Raw genomic sequence first — 13039 nt, 5'->3', positions numbered from 1 at the left:
TGTGTGGTGAGGTTAAGGGGAGGGGCAGTGGGTCTGTAAGGGTATGAGAGGAAGGCCAGACAGGGCTGGGGTTAAACAGAGCCTGTTTGCCCAATCAGCCCCACCCTGGTTCACCTGCAGCCAATGTCAGGCCTGGAGGAGCACAAAAGGAGGGAAGCCAGCTCAGTTCAGGGCTGACCAGCCACGAGCTAGGAGCTGGCTCTGAGGCACGCAGGGCGGGAGTCAGAGCTGCTGCTGGGTCAGTTGCTGGAGGGTGGAGCCTCAGAACCCTCCCCCATGCACAAAGGGGGAGCCTCCCAGGGAACCCTTCTCCCACCAGAGGGGAAACTAGATTCCTGGGGCTATACCCCAAACTTATCCTTCAACCTCTAGGGTGGGGGCTGAAGACCCACACCTTAGGCCCTGGCAAGGGGGCCTAGCCACTAGGCCACCCTGCCATCAGTGAGAACCCCTCACAGGGTTGTTCAGTCTGTCCCTGGAACGAGCCTGCAGTGCTTTCCATCCCAGTAAGAGAGCGGCGCTGCATTCAGAAATCTTCCAGGGGACTCTGTTTCTGAGCCAGGAGCAACAAAATCCACCTGAGTCCCTTTCTCCAGTCTATTTGTAAAAGCTTTCTGCTCTGTGCCACTGTGTCACTCTGTGCTCTCACCAAGGAGACTAGAGTGTGTGGTTTGTCTTTGATTTTTCCTAGTGTCAACAGTAACTTGGGGTTTCATGTCCACATTTTCCATTGGAAGGGCTTTCTTTTCCACCTTCCAGTCTTTTAGCTAGAGCTCAGCTTGGTCTAGACCCAGACCAGAGGATTTGCATCTAAGAGGAAGTTAGCTCTTTGAAGAACCAGGCAAAAGGCATGATCCAAACAGATCCTGTTACCCAGCATTGAATTGGACAGGTGTAAAAAGGATAAACAAATACAATCAGGTTCTTCCCACTCTGCCTGGGGCAAGCGTGGCTTTTAACATCAATTATTCATTTTGTATTTCATGGGATTGTATTATGCAGAATACACTTTCGGCCTCTAATGATCCCACTGCTCTGCCATGTTCAAACTCCAGAGATCTCACCCCAAGTTAAGGCCAGCCCCTGTTTGAAATTTGTGATATAACTGCTCTTTGCTCCAGTGGGAGCAGGAATAGGCCCTTTGGGAGCTGAAGACAAAAAGGATGGAAAACTGCACTTTCTTTTTCACTGGGGAAGATGAGTTGTTGGTTGAAGACTGAGGTGATAGGAGTTAGTGGACCTGACAGTGTTATGATATGACTAGCAGTTTGTGCTCAGGGATGTTTAGGCCTCGACTAGCCAGAGGTGCTGCAGATCAGGACTAAGGTGCATCAGCCAAGCTGTGTGAGACACCCAGCACTGGAATAACAGACCAGCTGTGTGTGGGAAGCTAGAACGGCTCCTTCCTGCATGAACCTGGCTCAATCCAGTGCCGCTGTTTTTTCTGCTTGTGAAATTGCTGAAAATTACTCTTAAATATCCACCCCTAGGCAATTAGCAGTCAAAGAAAGAGGCAGAGAAGGGGGACAGCAGAGAGAGAGAGTGGAAAGCCAATCTCTCGAAGCCTTTCTGTGCAGTTTGGCAAATAACTTGCATATCAGCTCTGTGTCCTGGCTTCTTTCTCCATTTCCCAAGCAGTTGCGTTGTGAGACATTTGCAAAGATATTAACCCGGCATAAAAAGTGTGCCAGTCAGTAATTATGGAAATTAGTTGGCAATTAGATATTGTCACTCATGCTCACGCGCTCTCCACATAGAACAGATAAGCATTGGAGAGCCACTCACAGCGAGGGCAGATCCCCTCCCCACAAGGCTTTTAAGCAAATAGCTCGTCTCCTGGCATATGTAAATTGCTCCTTAATCTTGGCAAGGTGGCTAGGGAACGGGCAGCACTTGACGGTGACCCCTTCCCAAGAGCCGTGTTGTAGTATTCTTCCCTCTCCATCTCTGGGATTTCTGCAGCTCTTTCATTCCCGTGAGTGGGACGTTTGAATAGTGCAAGTAGGTGTGTTTCCTGCAGTGGGTTTTCTTTGTGCGTAATGCTGAGCTGTCTGCTTAGAGTGCAGACTGAGCGCTGGGTCCTCCTTACTGCCCTGAAGTCGGGAGCAGAGGTGGGCGTTGGGTGAGGTGAGGATAAGCTGCTGGACAGAGCAGCGGTTCTCAGACTGAGCTGCGTGGAGTGCGGGCTAGCGGGCTGAGAAGAGCTGGCTCGTAGTGGGGGGCTGGCTCTGCTCCTCATTTCTTGCTGCTAAATTGCCTTAAATAGGATCCCAAAACTCTAAAAGCCTTTGAAATGTTGCTTGCCACGTGAGCAACTGCTGGAATTGGTGCTGGGCTGCTGTGTGACTGTACTTTGTGTCTAGCACACAAACCTCCCTCTCAAAATGGGATTCATGCTGTGAAAAAGTTTGAGGTCCCCCGAGAGGAAGTGTTAGTAGAAAAACACCCCAGTGTTCGAGAGGCAGTGCAGCGCCATTCTGGAGCTGTATGTCATGAGGCTTTTGATATTATTCTCTTTTACAAGAGATGGTCTGATGACCAGCTGGCCTAGTGGGTGAGGTGGTAGCTCGTTTAGCTGGCACAGAGGGAGGCCCAGCCAAGTTGCATGTGGCAGAACTCAATCCCTCCTGAATGCTCCTGTTACTTCCCTTGGGGTTCTGCCACAGCAGAGGAACAGGGTGCGAGGCAGAGGGATCCAGATCCACCTGCTCCACTGGAGTCCCAACACAGAGGCAGAGGGGGTTTCTCATAGTGTCTGGAATATAGGTCAAACCACTATGCTCTAGGATGCTCTGGTCCAGCAATACCCAGGGTCTGGCAGAGAGCCCCAGCTGCAGAGGCAGCCCCACCGGCTGGGAGCAGAGCCGCTTCTGGCCCTGGGAAGGGATCCCCAGTGGCTGGGTGTGCAGAGCCACCGCCGGCCTACAGTGCAGAACTGCTGGGGGCAAGGACCCACTCTGGCTGGAGATGGGTGGCCCAGAGTAGCCTGACTTCCCCTGATCTGTCAAACTGCTTCCTCTGGGATGGCTCAGGTCTTGAGAATGCCAGACCAGGGAGGTCCAAGCTTCAGTTATTGCTCCATCCCCAGCTACACTTTCATCTGGGTCACATCCTACCAAACTGGAGCGGTGCTCTTTGGGGTGCGGGTGCTGGTTCAGAAGACTCCCTGTGGTGTGTTAACATCCTGTTCAAAGCCATGTCTTGTAGGGCTTTCAGCTTCCCAGCGATACGGGCAGTCCAGATTCCAGGCTGCTAGAACATCTTTAAAGTTGTAGCTGCTCCTGTCACAGCTCCCAGCACCACAGGTAAACGTTGCTTGTCTACACTCTCCTAAGTTGTCTGTCTTTATAGGGAAAGGTTGACGGGAGAGTTTCTCCCTTCGACCTCCCTTACTCCTCGCATCTCATGAGTAGGACAGGGATCGACTGCAAACCCTGAGAGCTCAATTTCACGTGTCCAAACTAAATGCATGAAATTGAACCCTGGAAGATCGACCCTGAGAGGCTTGATCTTCTGTCGGGTGTGCAGATGTAGCCTCAGGGGCATTGGCAGAGCTCTAGGAGGATCATTGTACAAATCCCCGCTCTGCCTTATGCTGGATATAGACAGTCTTCCTAAAAGCAGGGTCAGAATGCATAAATATCAAGAAATGACGCTTGTAATTTGCGGAGGCCTGAAGCAATCTTCTCTTCTTCCTTTAGGTTTATAAAGATGACCTTTTCTTTTCTAAAAAAATAGATGATGGAAATGTACCTGGATTCCCCACTTTAGTTAGCAGTCTGAAACCAGTGCAGAGACCTCTGGCTAGTTTCCATAAACAAGTTGGTTGATCTCAGCCCATTCCCTAATGCACAGGTGCTGAAATCACCATCGCTTTTGACAGTCCCCATTGTTGGAACGTCAGGAAAAAGGTCAAATATTGCTTGGATAAGGGTACGGAATGGCCCCACCCAAAAGGTTGTCCCTGCAGGTTAGGGCTGAGACAGATTAGGAGGACAGCTGTGAGAGGAGCTTGCTTTGCTGTGGGCTGTGGTGTGCCTGTCAGCCTCGAGGGCTGTTGCTTCAGCATCTTTCACTAGCTCTGAAAAGCTGGGATACGCCACCCGTGTGAATGGTTACTCCCACTTTGCACAAGAAAATCTGAAGCCAGTGAAGGAGATGTTGCACTGTAGGGTCTCTTTGGGGCTGGCTGCCACACTGTGCTTGTCTGGCTCGCCCGTCTTTATTTAAATCCTAATGTCTAAATCCTAATGGGGAAAAGAATTCAGCTGTGGCAGTGGTCAATGTCCTGGGGACCTTTAAGCTGCTGGGAACACTTTGCTGGCTAATTTACACATTATTATAGTCTTAATACTGTCTCATCAATAATTCCAGGGCTGGGCCATCACTCTCCCTGCCGCCCTCCATCCAATAAATCATGAGATATTTTAGTGGAGTCACTGAGGAGCATGCAGAAGGGCAAACGGATGCAAGTCAGTTGTTTCTGCTTGCTGTTGCTTTCCAAAGCCCAAAAATAAATGACTGAACCAATGCTGGGGTTATTGGGAGCAGAAACTATTTGAATATGTGGGTCCTTTTTTCTTTACACCTCTCTGAATGCTGTCTGCTTTCTCCCCTCCTCAGTCTGAGCCAAGCTGTTTACAATTACAAGGAATTATCTTCCCTCTGGTTTTGACTTGATTGTATTTGCGTTTATAGCAGTTAAGCTAACGAGCTCCAGTCAGGCAGCTGCAGGGAATGGGTCTGACTTACACGGGGCATTGAAAACTCACGTTTCTCTGTCGCTTACAGGTTCTCTTGTAACTGATTCGTTTTGTGTTTCAAGTGACCTGTTTTTAATACTGGTTAAAGGTGCCAGATTGACAGCCTTGGAAAGGCTTCATGTTAGTCCCCTGAGCCATCCAGTCTGGCTTTGTACTTTTGCTGAACTTGACAAGATAGTCTTTTCCCAGAGGCTCATGCCCAGCCCATGTCTATGAACAAGTCTCTGCTCTTACAGCAGTCTTTCTTTTAGGCAGTGTTTTCGGACAAAGACTGCGCCCGTGCAAAGTTCCAGTATATTGTATTTTATTTATGGGGCCCGATACTGCCCTTCATTACATGGGTGTAAATCTAGAACACCTCCACTATGTGATTGGAGTTGCTCCAGTTTTGCATCAGTGTAACAGAGCAGAATCTGACTCAGAGCCCTTGATCTCTCTGCTTCGAATGGCATCCCTGGAGTCAAAGGGAGGGAAGAACTTGGCTCTTATGTATGTTGTTAGGATATGCTGGTCAGTGAAGATGAAATAAACTGCTCCCCCTCAGAGAGTTAGAACTTGAAGAAGAGCCAAGCTTGCTTAAAAGTTGCAGGCAGTTGAAGGGGAATTTTGTGGTTTTCCGGGGACCACCGTTAGTAACTGGCGTGGCATGGGGATTTACCGGTATGCTATTAGTACAGAGGGGTGACTTTAAACTTCTTGGAGGCAGTGTTTCTAAAGGCAACTGGCAGGCTTTTCACTGTTCATCAGAACTTTTTAGAATTATTTATCTGCTGTGGTAGGGCCTGATCATGACTTTAGCATCTGCACTCCCCACTCAGGCCTTGAGATGGTGAAAATAGCCCTGCTACCTCAAGAGATGCGGGGATATTGCAGATAGGGACATATTTGAAATCCTGCCAGCTAAATAAGGAAATATTGCTCCAGGAACTGCATAAACATCTCAGATGAGCAGCTACACTTGTGTTCTGGTGAGCTGTGGGACTGAGTGCCCCTCTGTTCTGGTGAGCTGTGGGACTGACTCCCCCTCTGTTCTCTCTCCCTCCCTCCTCCCTCTGTCCTTACAGGTCTTGTGAGGTCTTGGAGTGCCAAGTGGCGAGTTATGCGCTGGATCACTTTGAATGCCCCCTGAAGACTGACTTTATTTTTTGCTCTCCCAATGGTTATAGCCTTTCTGAGTTCTCCACTGCCTCGCCTCCACCACTGGCAAACCTGTCACTGCTTCTAGGAATCTGGAATTTGAGAGCTGGCCTTTACCTCTGTGCTCTGTCTCTTCTCATCAGCCAGCATCATTTTTGTGTTTTCCACCAAAACAAGATCACATTGAGGTTTTGTTGCCCTTTGTGAAGGTGTATCACCTGGAGAATTCTCACCATGTGCCCTCTTCTTCTGAGATAAAGGCCTCCGGATCCTAAGGGATAGCTGAGATCTTTCCTTGGAGAGGTAAATTTTCCTTGCTGATCACGCGTGCGTGCTCTTTCTCTGCTTTCCTCCTCCTCCTGTGGAATTTATCAGTTACAGTGATTTTTCCTGGGGTCCTTCTTACCAGTGCTGTGGCTTTTATTTTTCCCCTAGGAAAGAGCAGGTATTTGCAACAATGGGCTTCACTCGCCACTCCATCTGCTTCACCCTGAAGGTGAGCTTGCTGCTAGGCTCCTTAGTAGGTCTCTGCCTGGGCCTGGAGTTCATGGGCCTGCCCAATCAGTGGGCCCGCTACCTCCGCTGGGATGCCAGCACCAGGAGTGACCTGAGCTTCCAGTTAAAGACCAATGTTTCAGCTGGGCTGCTCCTCTACTTTGATGATGGTGGTGTCTGCGACTTCCTCTGCTTGTCTCTGGTTGATGGGCGCATCCAGCTCCGGTTCAGTGTGGACTGTGCCGAGACCGCAGTTGTCACTGAAAAGCAGGTCAATGACAGCAACTGGCACTTCCTGATGGTCAGCCGCAACCACCTCCGGACGGTGCTGGTGCTGGATGGTGAAGCCAAGCCCGGTGAAGTGCGTCCGCAGCGCCAGTACATGAACATTGTCAGTGACCTGTTTGTGGGTGGTGTTCCGTCAGACATCCGCCCCACTGCCTTGACCCTGGATGGCGTCCTGAGTGAGCCTCCATTTCAGGGATTTATCCTGGACCTGAAGTATGGCAGCTCGGAACCGCAGCTTCTTGGTAACCAGGGGATCCGTCTGGACATGGAAGGGCTGTGTGTCGAGAACCCTTGCGAGAATGGTGGCACTTGTTTCCTCCTGGACGGTGAGCCACATTGTGACTGCTCAGCCACTGGATATGTTGGCAAACTCTGCTCAGAAGGTAAGAGATCATTTCCCTTCAGCTTTTGGCAAAATGCATTGGGTTAATTTTTCTTTCAGTGTGGCTGCAAAGAGTCTTGCACCTCTGAGTGGATCTCAAAGGAGGTAGATTACCTATCCGAATCACAAACACCCCTTCTCCGATGGGAGATAGCAAAGGTGGGGTTATGCATGATGGCAAAGAGGGAATCCTGCAGATGTGACATGGCTTTGGGAGAGTGGGGAGAAGCCATACCTCTGGGCAGGTGAAGGTAATGTGGCCAGTGAAGGTAAAGTGATGAGTTCAAGAGCACCAAGGGATTATAGGAGAGATGAGTCAAATCCCAAATGTTTATATGAATCCTCCTTCCACTCACCGAAACCGAGGAGGGGGCAGTGAAATGGAGGGAGAAGGCGTGAACCACCCATATTATGACCTTTGTGGAATCCATGTCTGACCAACAAGATTTAGCAAATATAAGGCCACCCGTGGGGTAGCTTGGTAGTAATCTGTAAATTACTACTAATCTGCTCTTCCTATATTGGTAGTAATCTGCTCTTCCTATGTTGCTCACACAGTAATGGCTCAGATTGTCATTTTAGTTGTTTACAGAAAACCTGCTCAGATCATTTGGGGGCCCATGTGAAAGATGTGACAGTATTGCAGAAGCCATAAAAAATGAAGATTGAGCGTAACTACTGGGTTTCATCCCTGCCCTCTCCCCACAAAATAAAATTGTCATGACAAATTAAAGCTCACCACTGGGTAAATACCAAGAGTGGTTTTTGGGTCTTCTTTAAAATGCCAGGGTAAATGGCTTACACCAGTGGGGCCCACTGTTTTTGGAGTCTAACTGAGCCAAGAGGCTTGGGTAAAGCTCCTCAGGCTGACAGTGAGAAATCTAAAATCTTGCTGCAGTGTCTTTCTGAAGTAGTTTTAATCCAAGATGGGAATCTGGGAGGTCTTGATTGTAAACTGGCCAGAAACATATAAGATTTTTGGATGGCAAAAGACAGCCCAAGGTGTTTCTGGATGGTCACTCATCTAGATCTTGGGGTACACATCACCCTATGGGAGTGAAGAAGTGTGGTGAAGGAAATACACCAGAGTAAGCTTGTGATCTTGAGAGCTGCTAAATAGCCCAACTTCCCCTGACTTTTCTGCTGTAAATTGGATGTTCGACACCATTCTGCATCAGTCTATTAATGAGAGAATGATTTTCTGAGACTGGGTCTTTGGAGGATCCGAGACTGCTGGGATTGCTCTGTGAAATTGTTGCTGCATATAAGGGCCTGCTCCTAGCACCTTTTGTAGACTCCCAGAATCCTGATAAAGTAAATGAGAGTTTTGTGGGACAGAAGATAGCAGGCTCCACACTTACATTTGGAGTCTGAACCCCAGGGAAATAAGCCTCTTCTTACTTCCTGAGCTAACGGGTCAAGGCTCCACAGGGAACTACTTTAGATATTGACAGTCTGTGGCTGTCAGTGGCTGCATCTACACTGAACTGTAGTGCCGGCAGCTTTAGACAAAGGAGGATTCTTGAAAATGCAAATGAGCACTCATTTGCGTATTTGTGTGGCTAATTTGCATATCTGCACAAGATTGCCCTGCTGGCAGAGGCTGCTGCTGGCAAAAAACAAGCAGTGTAGATGTGGTTCTGCTGGCAAAAACCCTCTTTGTTGGCAGCCCCTTATGCCCGGGGAAAATCAGGAATAAGGGGCTGCCAAAATAGGGTGTTTTTGCCAGCAGAGCCACATCTACAAGGCTCGTGTTCTGCCAGCAGGGCGCTCTCATGTGAATGTGCAAATTAGCCACACAAATTTGCAAATGAACATCCACTTGCATTTTTGAGAGCCCTCCTTTGCATCAAGCTGCTGGTGCTGTGGCTCAGTGAAGACTCAGCCGTCATATCTTGAAAAATGCTGTAAGGAAGCAGGGTTTCTGCCTACCTGTGAGACAGTGCTAAGAGTCTGGACAAGGCTCAAGAGATGCAATTCCCATGTTACTTTATGGGAGCTATGGTATGCGAAATACTTCTTCTAATGGGGCAATGGATGTGTATGGCACAGATATCAGTGAGTGCATACGATGTTGTTGCATGTGACATCACGTCACCATTGCCTTTTGTTTCCTGTAGCAGTGTATCCGTTTCCCCACTACTTAATGCAATTTCTCCCCACTACTTAATGGGTGTGGGGAGAAATTTTGCCTTAGGGTGCTTTTTATGTGTTTTTAACCCATGTTAACTGTTAACTGTTCCCTTGGGTATAATGCAATATTCAGGGAACTTTCACCTCTGCTCTAACCTCAGCAGTTTCCTTAGGTGATCTCATTTCTCCTATTCATTATTATGTCACGGTTTGTATTACATTTGTTTCAGTTATTTTTTATAAACAGTCTTATGTTCTCCTTCCCTGTCTAGCTTCCAGCTCCACTTGATCTTGCAGCAAAGCCCTGATCCTGCAATTGTGACCTCTAAGTCCATTGTCATAGAGGGTCACCCAGTCAGCATTATGGCATCACTGCCTCAGTACGGTGAAACAAGCAAACAAAGAAATGCCAAGAAAAATGAACAAGAAAGCTAGTGAAATGTACAAACATTTCCTTTTAAAAACTGGGATCTGGTAAAACTTGCACTGACATCACTGGGTTGAGGACTGCATGATTGGGTCCAGACCTTCCTATCAGTATCTTGATCTTCGGGTGACCCCACCTTTATTTTTTGACTTATTTGTTTGCTATTGCATCACTCCCTCCCTCCCTCACCCAAGAAAGTGAAGTCTTTGCTGCTGAAGTGAACATTTTCTTATTAGCTTATTTCCCTATTCTGCCTTGGGATATTTGCACAAGTGTTGTTTAACATGAATAATGTATTTTTGATCTCTATCTCTAGTTTTAAAGGTGACTGACTCCCTTTTGACTGGACACCAGCGGCGGCAGAACCTTAACACACTTACACAAATTGTCAGTTCTTTAATTTGCATGCATGTGTTTTACCTTGGTTGGTGGTACAATTAGCTCATTCATTGGAAGTTGATAGGCTCCAATCAATAACTTCTGTTTTAATAGCTAAATGCAATATGTACCTTTTTAATAATGAGTTCCCTTGACAAGTTTCAGGCCATTATAGGCCTATTGATTGATACCTGTGTCTGCAGATGGTAAAACCACAACACACTCATTTATTACATGGTCAGAAAAATGAATTAAAAAATACCTAGTGGAACCTGCTGCTAGTGAACTGTGATGGAATGAAGCTCCATTTACAGTATCACAAATCGTTTCAATTAGGGCTGTCAAATCATTTAAAAATAATCGTGATGAATTGTACTGCTAAACAATAATAGAATACCATTTAATTAAATATTTTGTATGTTTTCTACGTTTTCAGTGTATTGATTTCACTCGTAACATAACGAAGTGCACAATGCTTACTTTATTTTTATTACAAATATTTGCACCGTAAAAACCAAAAGAAATAGTATTTCAATTCACCTTATCCAAGCAATGTAGTGCAGTGTCTTTGTCATGAAAGTTGAACTTTCAAATATAGAATTATGGTATCCAAAGACTGTATTCAAAAGTAAAACAATGTAAAACTTTAGAATCTACAAGTCCACTTAGTCCTGCTTCTTGTTCGACCAATCATTCAGGCAAGCAAGTTTGTTTATATTTGCAGGAGATAATGCTGCCTGCTGCTTGTTCACATCACCTGAAAGTGAGACCAGGCATTCAGATTGCTTTATTGCAGCTGGCATCACAAGACATTTGCATGCTAGCTGGGACATGAAATCCTTAGTGCAATAAGCTTCACTCACCATTCCAGATGTTGTGTGTCCATGCTAATGAGGGGTTCTGTCTGATAATAGTCCAAGGCAGTGCAGACCAATGCATGCTCAATTTTGTTGTCTGAATCAGATGCCACCAGCAGAAGGCTGATTTTCTTTTTGGTGATTCGAGTTCTGTAATTTCCACACTAGAGTGTTGCTCTTTAAGATTGCTGAAAGCATGCTCCACACCTCATCCCTCTCAGATTTTTGGACAGCACTTCAGATTCTTAAACCTAGGGTTGAGTGCTGTAGCTATCTTTAGAAATCTCACATTGGTACCTTTTATGCATTTTGTTAAATCTGCCATACGGGTGTTCTTAAAATGAAGAACGTGCTGGGTCATCATCTGAGACTGCTGTAACATGAAATAGAATGGCAAAATGTGGGTAAAACACAGAGCAGGAGACCTACTGTTCTCCCCCACAGAGGTCAGTCACCAATTAAATTAACACATTTTTTTAACCAGCGTGGAAGCATGTCCTCTGGAATGGTGGCTGAAACGTGAAGGGATATACAAATGTTTAGCGCATCTGGCATGTAAATTCCTTGCAATGCTTGCTACAAAAGTGCCATGTGAACCCCTAGTCTTACGTTCAGGTGACACTATAAATAATCTGGCAGCTGTCTCTCCTGTAAATGTAAACAGACTTGTTTGCTTTAGTGACTGGCTAAACAAGAAATAGGACTGAGTGGCCTTGTTTTATTTTTGAGTGAAGTTATGTAACAAAAAATCTGCATTTGAAAGTTGTACTTTCATGATGAAAAGATTGTATTATGGGACTTATGAGGTGAATTGAAAAACTATTATTTATTTTATCATTTTTACAATGGAAATATTTGTAATAAAATATATGTATATATATATATACAGTGAGCACTGTATGCTTTGTATTCTGTATAGTACCTGAAACCAATAGATTTGAAAATGTAAAAAAAAAAAATCCAAAATATTCAATAAATTTCAATTGATATTCCATGGTTTGAAAATGCTATTAAATCTGCAATTAATCATGTTTAATAATTTGAGTCAATCACGTGAGTTAACCGCGATTAAACGACAGCCATAGCTTTAATGCAAAAGTCAGTTCCAGATGTAGTGAACCTCATTACAGAGTGTAAGATTCTGTAACAAGATGGAACTATAAATCATGTGAAAGCACATGCTGTGATGTTGAGAAAGCTGTTTGGGCATTTGGTGCAGAATAAGCATGTGTGCATTTACCAGCCTGGCACTTACTGTGGCAACTGCATGCTCAAATAACCAGTGGAGTACCTTACTGGTCACTGGCATGCACAGATTCTCTGATTAAGGGGTGCAAACGTGCACACTTTAGAAAATCTGAACATTCATTATATCTGGCAACCCTGTGAATGTTTTGAATAGCAATTAATATGCAGATTGCTGGGTGGCGATGGTATGAATCCTGAAGCTGAAGTCAAAGTGACCTGTCTCCCCACCACTCCTTCAATAAGCCTCTTAATTCTTGCTGGGATTAACCTGGTGGCAATAGGCTGAAGTTCTTGTAATATTCAAACAGCCTGGAAATTACTTCATCATAGGCATCTTTTGTTTTCTAAACAAAAAAACCCCCCAAATGTTGGTGTATCTTCCTGAAAGGTCACATTTGCACACTCATGATTACATTTGTTTGTACACGCAGGCTGAAATCCTCTTGCTTTTTTCAAGTTCATCTGTTGTTGAGGAGAGACTTGCTTATATCTATTAGCATCAGCTCAACCTTAAGCTCATAAGAAGGCAGTATACAGAGTCTAGATGTGGTGTAGACTTCATCCATGTTCTGGGGCCTCCTTTGGGCTCTGTGGGTGGAGGTGAACCAAAAGCTTGCTTAGAAATTGCGTTGACTACCTTAATGTCTGCAGAACACTGAAGGTGATGCTTGAGCAGCTTCACAAAACAACACACCAAAGCCCTTGTGCTGCCAGCAGGGGCTGTTTCTAACCGGAGCTTGAATAGGGGACTGATTGCACCTCTTCCCTTGATTACAGAGCAAGATTTCCTGGGGATGCTGCCTGCTGAATGACAGAGGCGCCTGTCGCTCTGTAATTATCACTCTTTTAACTGCAGAGGGAACAGCTTCCTCCATAGCCTCTTGGTTTCATTTAAAGAGACAAGGTACCACAGGGTTTCTCTTGCACCTGC

At 45.9% G+C, this 13039-nt stretch overlaps 1 protein-coding gene across 4 annotated transcripts in view; it reads left to right on the top strand.

Annotated features, from left to right (window-relative positions):
• Nucleotides 1-6357: 6357 nt before the first annotated feature.
• Nucleotides 6358-13039, top strand: part of NRXN3 (neurexin 3) — a 1384038-nt gene continuing 1377356 nt past the window's right edge. For all 4 annotated transcript variants that reach the window (XM_074996672.1, XM_074996671.1, XM_074996675.1 and 1 more), the window contains exon 1: nucleotides 6358-7066. In XM_074996672.1, the coding sequence (XP_074852773.1) occupies nucleotides 6358-7066 (709 nt within the window). The remainder of the gene's footprint in view (nucleotides 7067-13039) is intronic.

Source organism: Carettochelys insculpta, chromosome 6 (genome assembly GCF_033958435.1).
Source record: "Carettochelys insculpta isolate YL-2023 chromosome 6, ASM3395843v1, whole genome shotgun sequence".
NCBI lineage: Eukaryota > Metazoa > Chordata > Testudines > Carettochelyidae > Carettochelys > Carettochelys insculpta.
The sequence above is the reverse complement of the archived record's forward strand: the minus strand, read 5'-3'. Positions and strand labels throughout refer to the sequence as shown.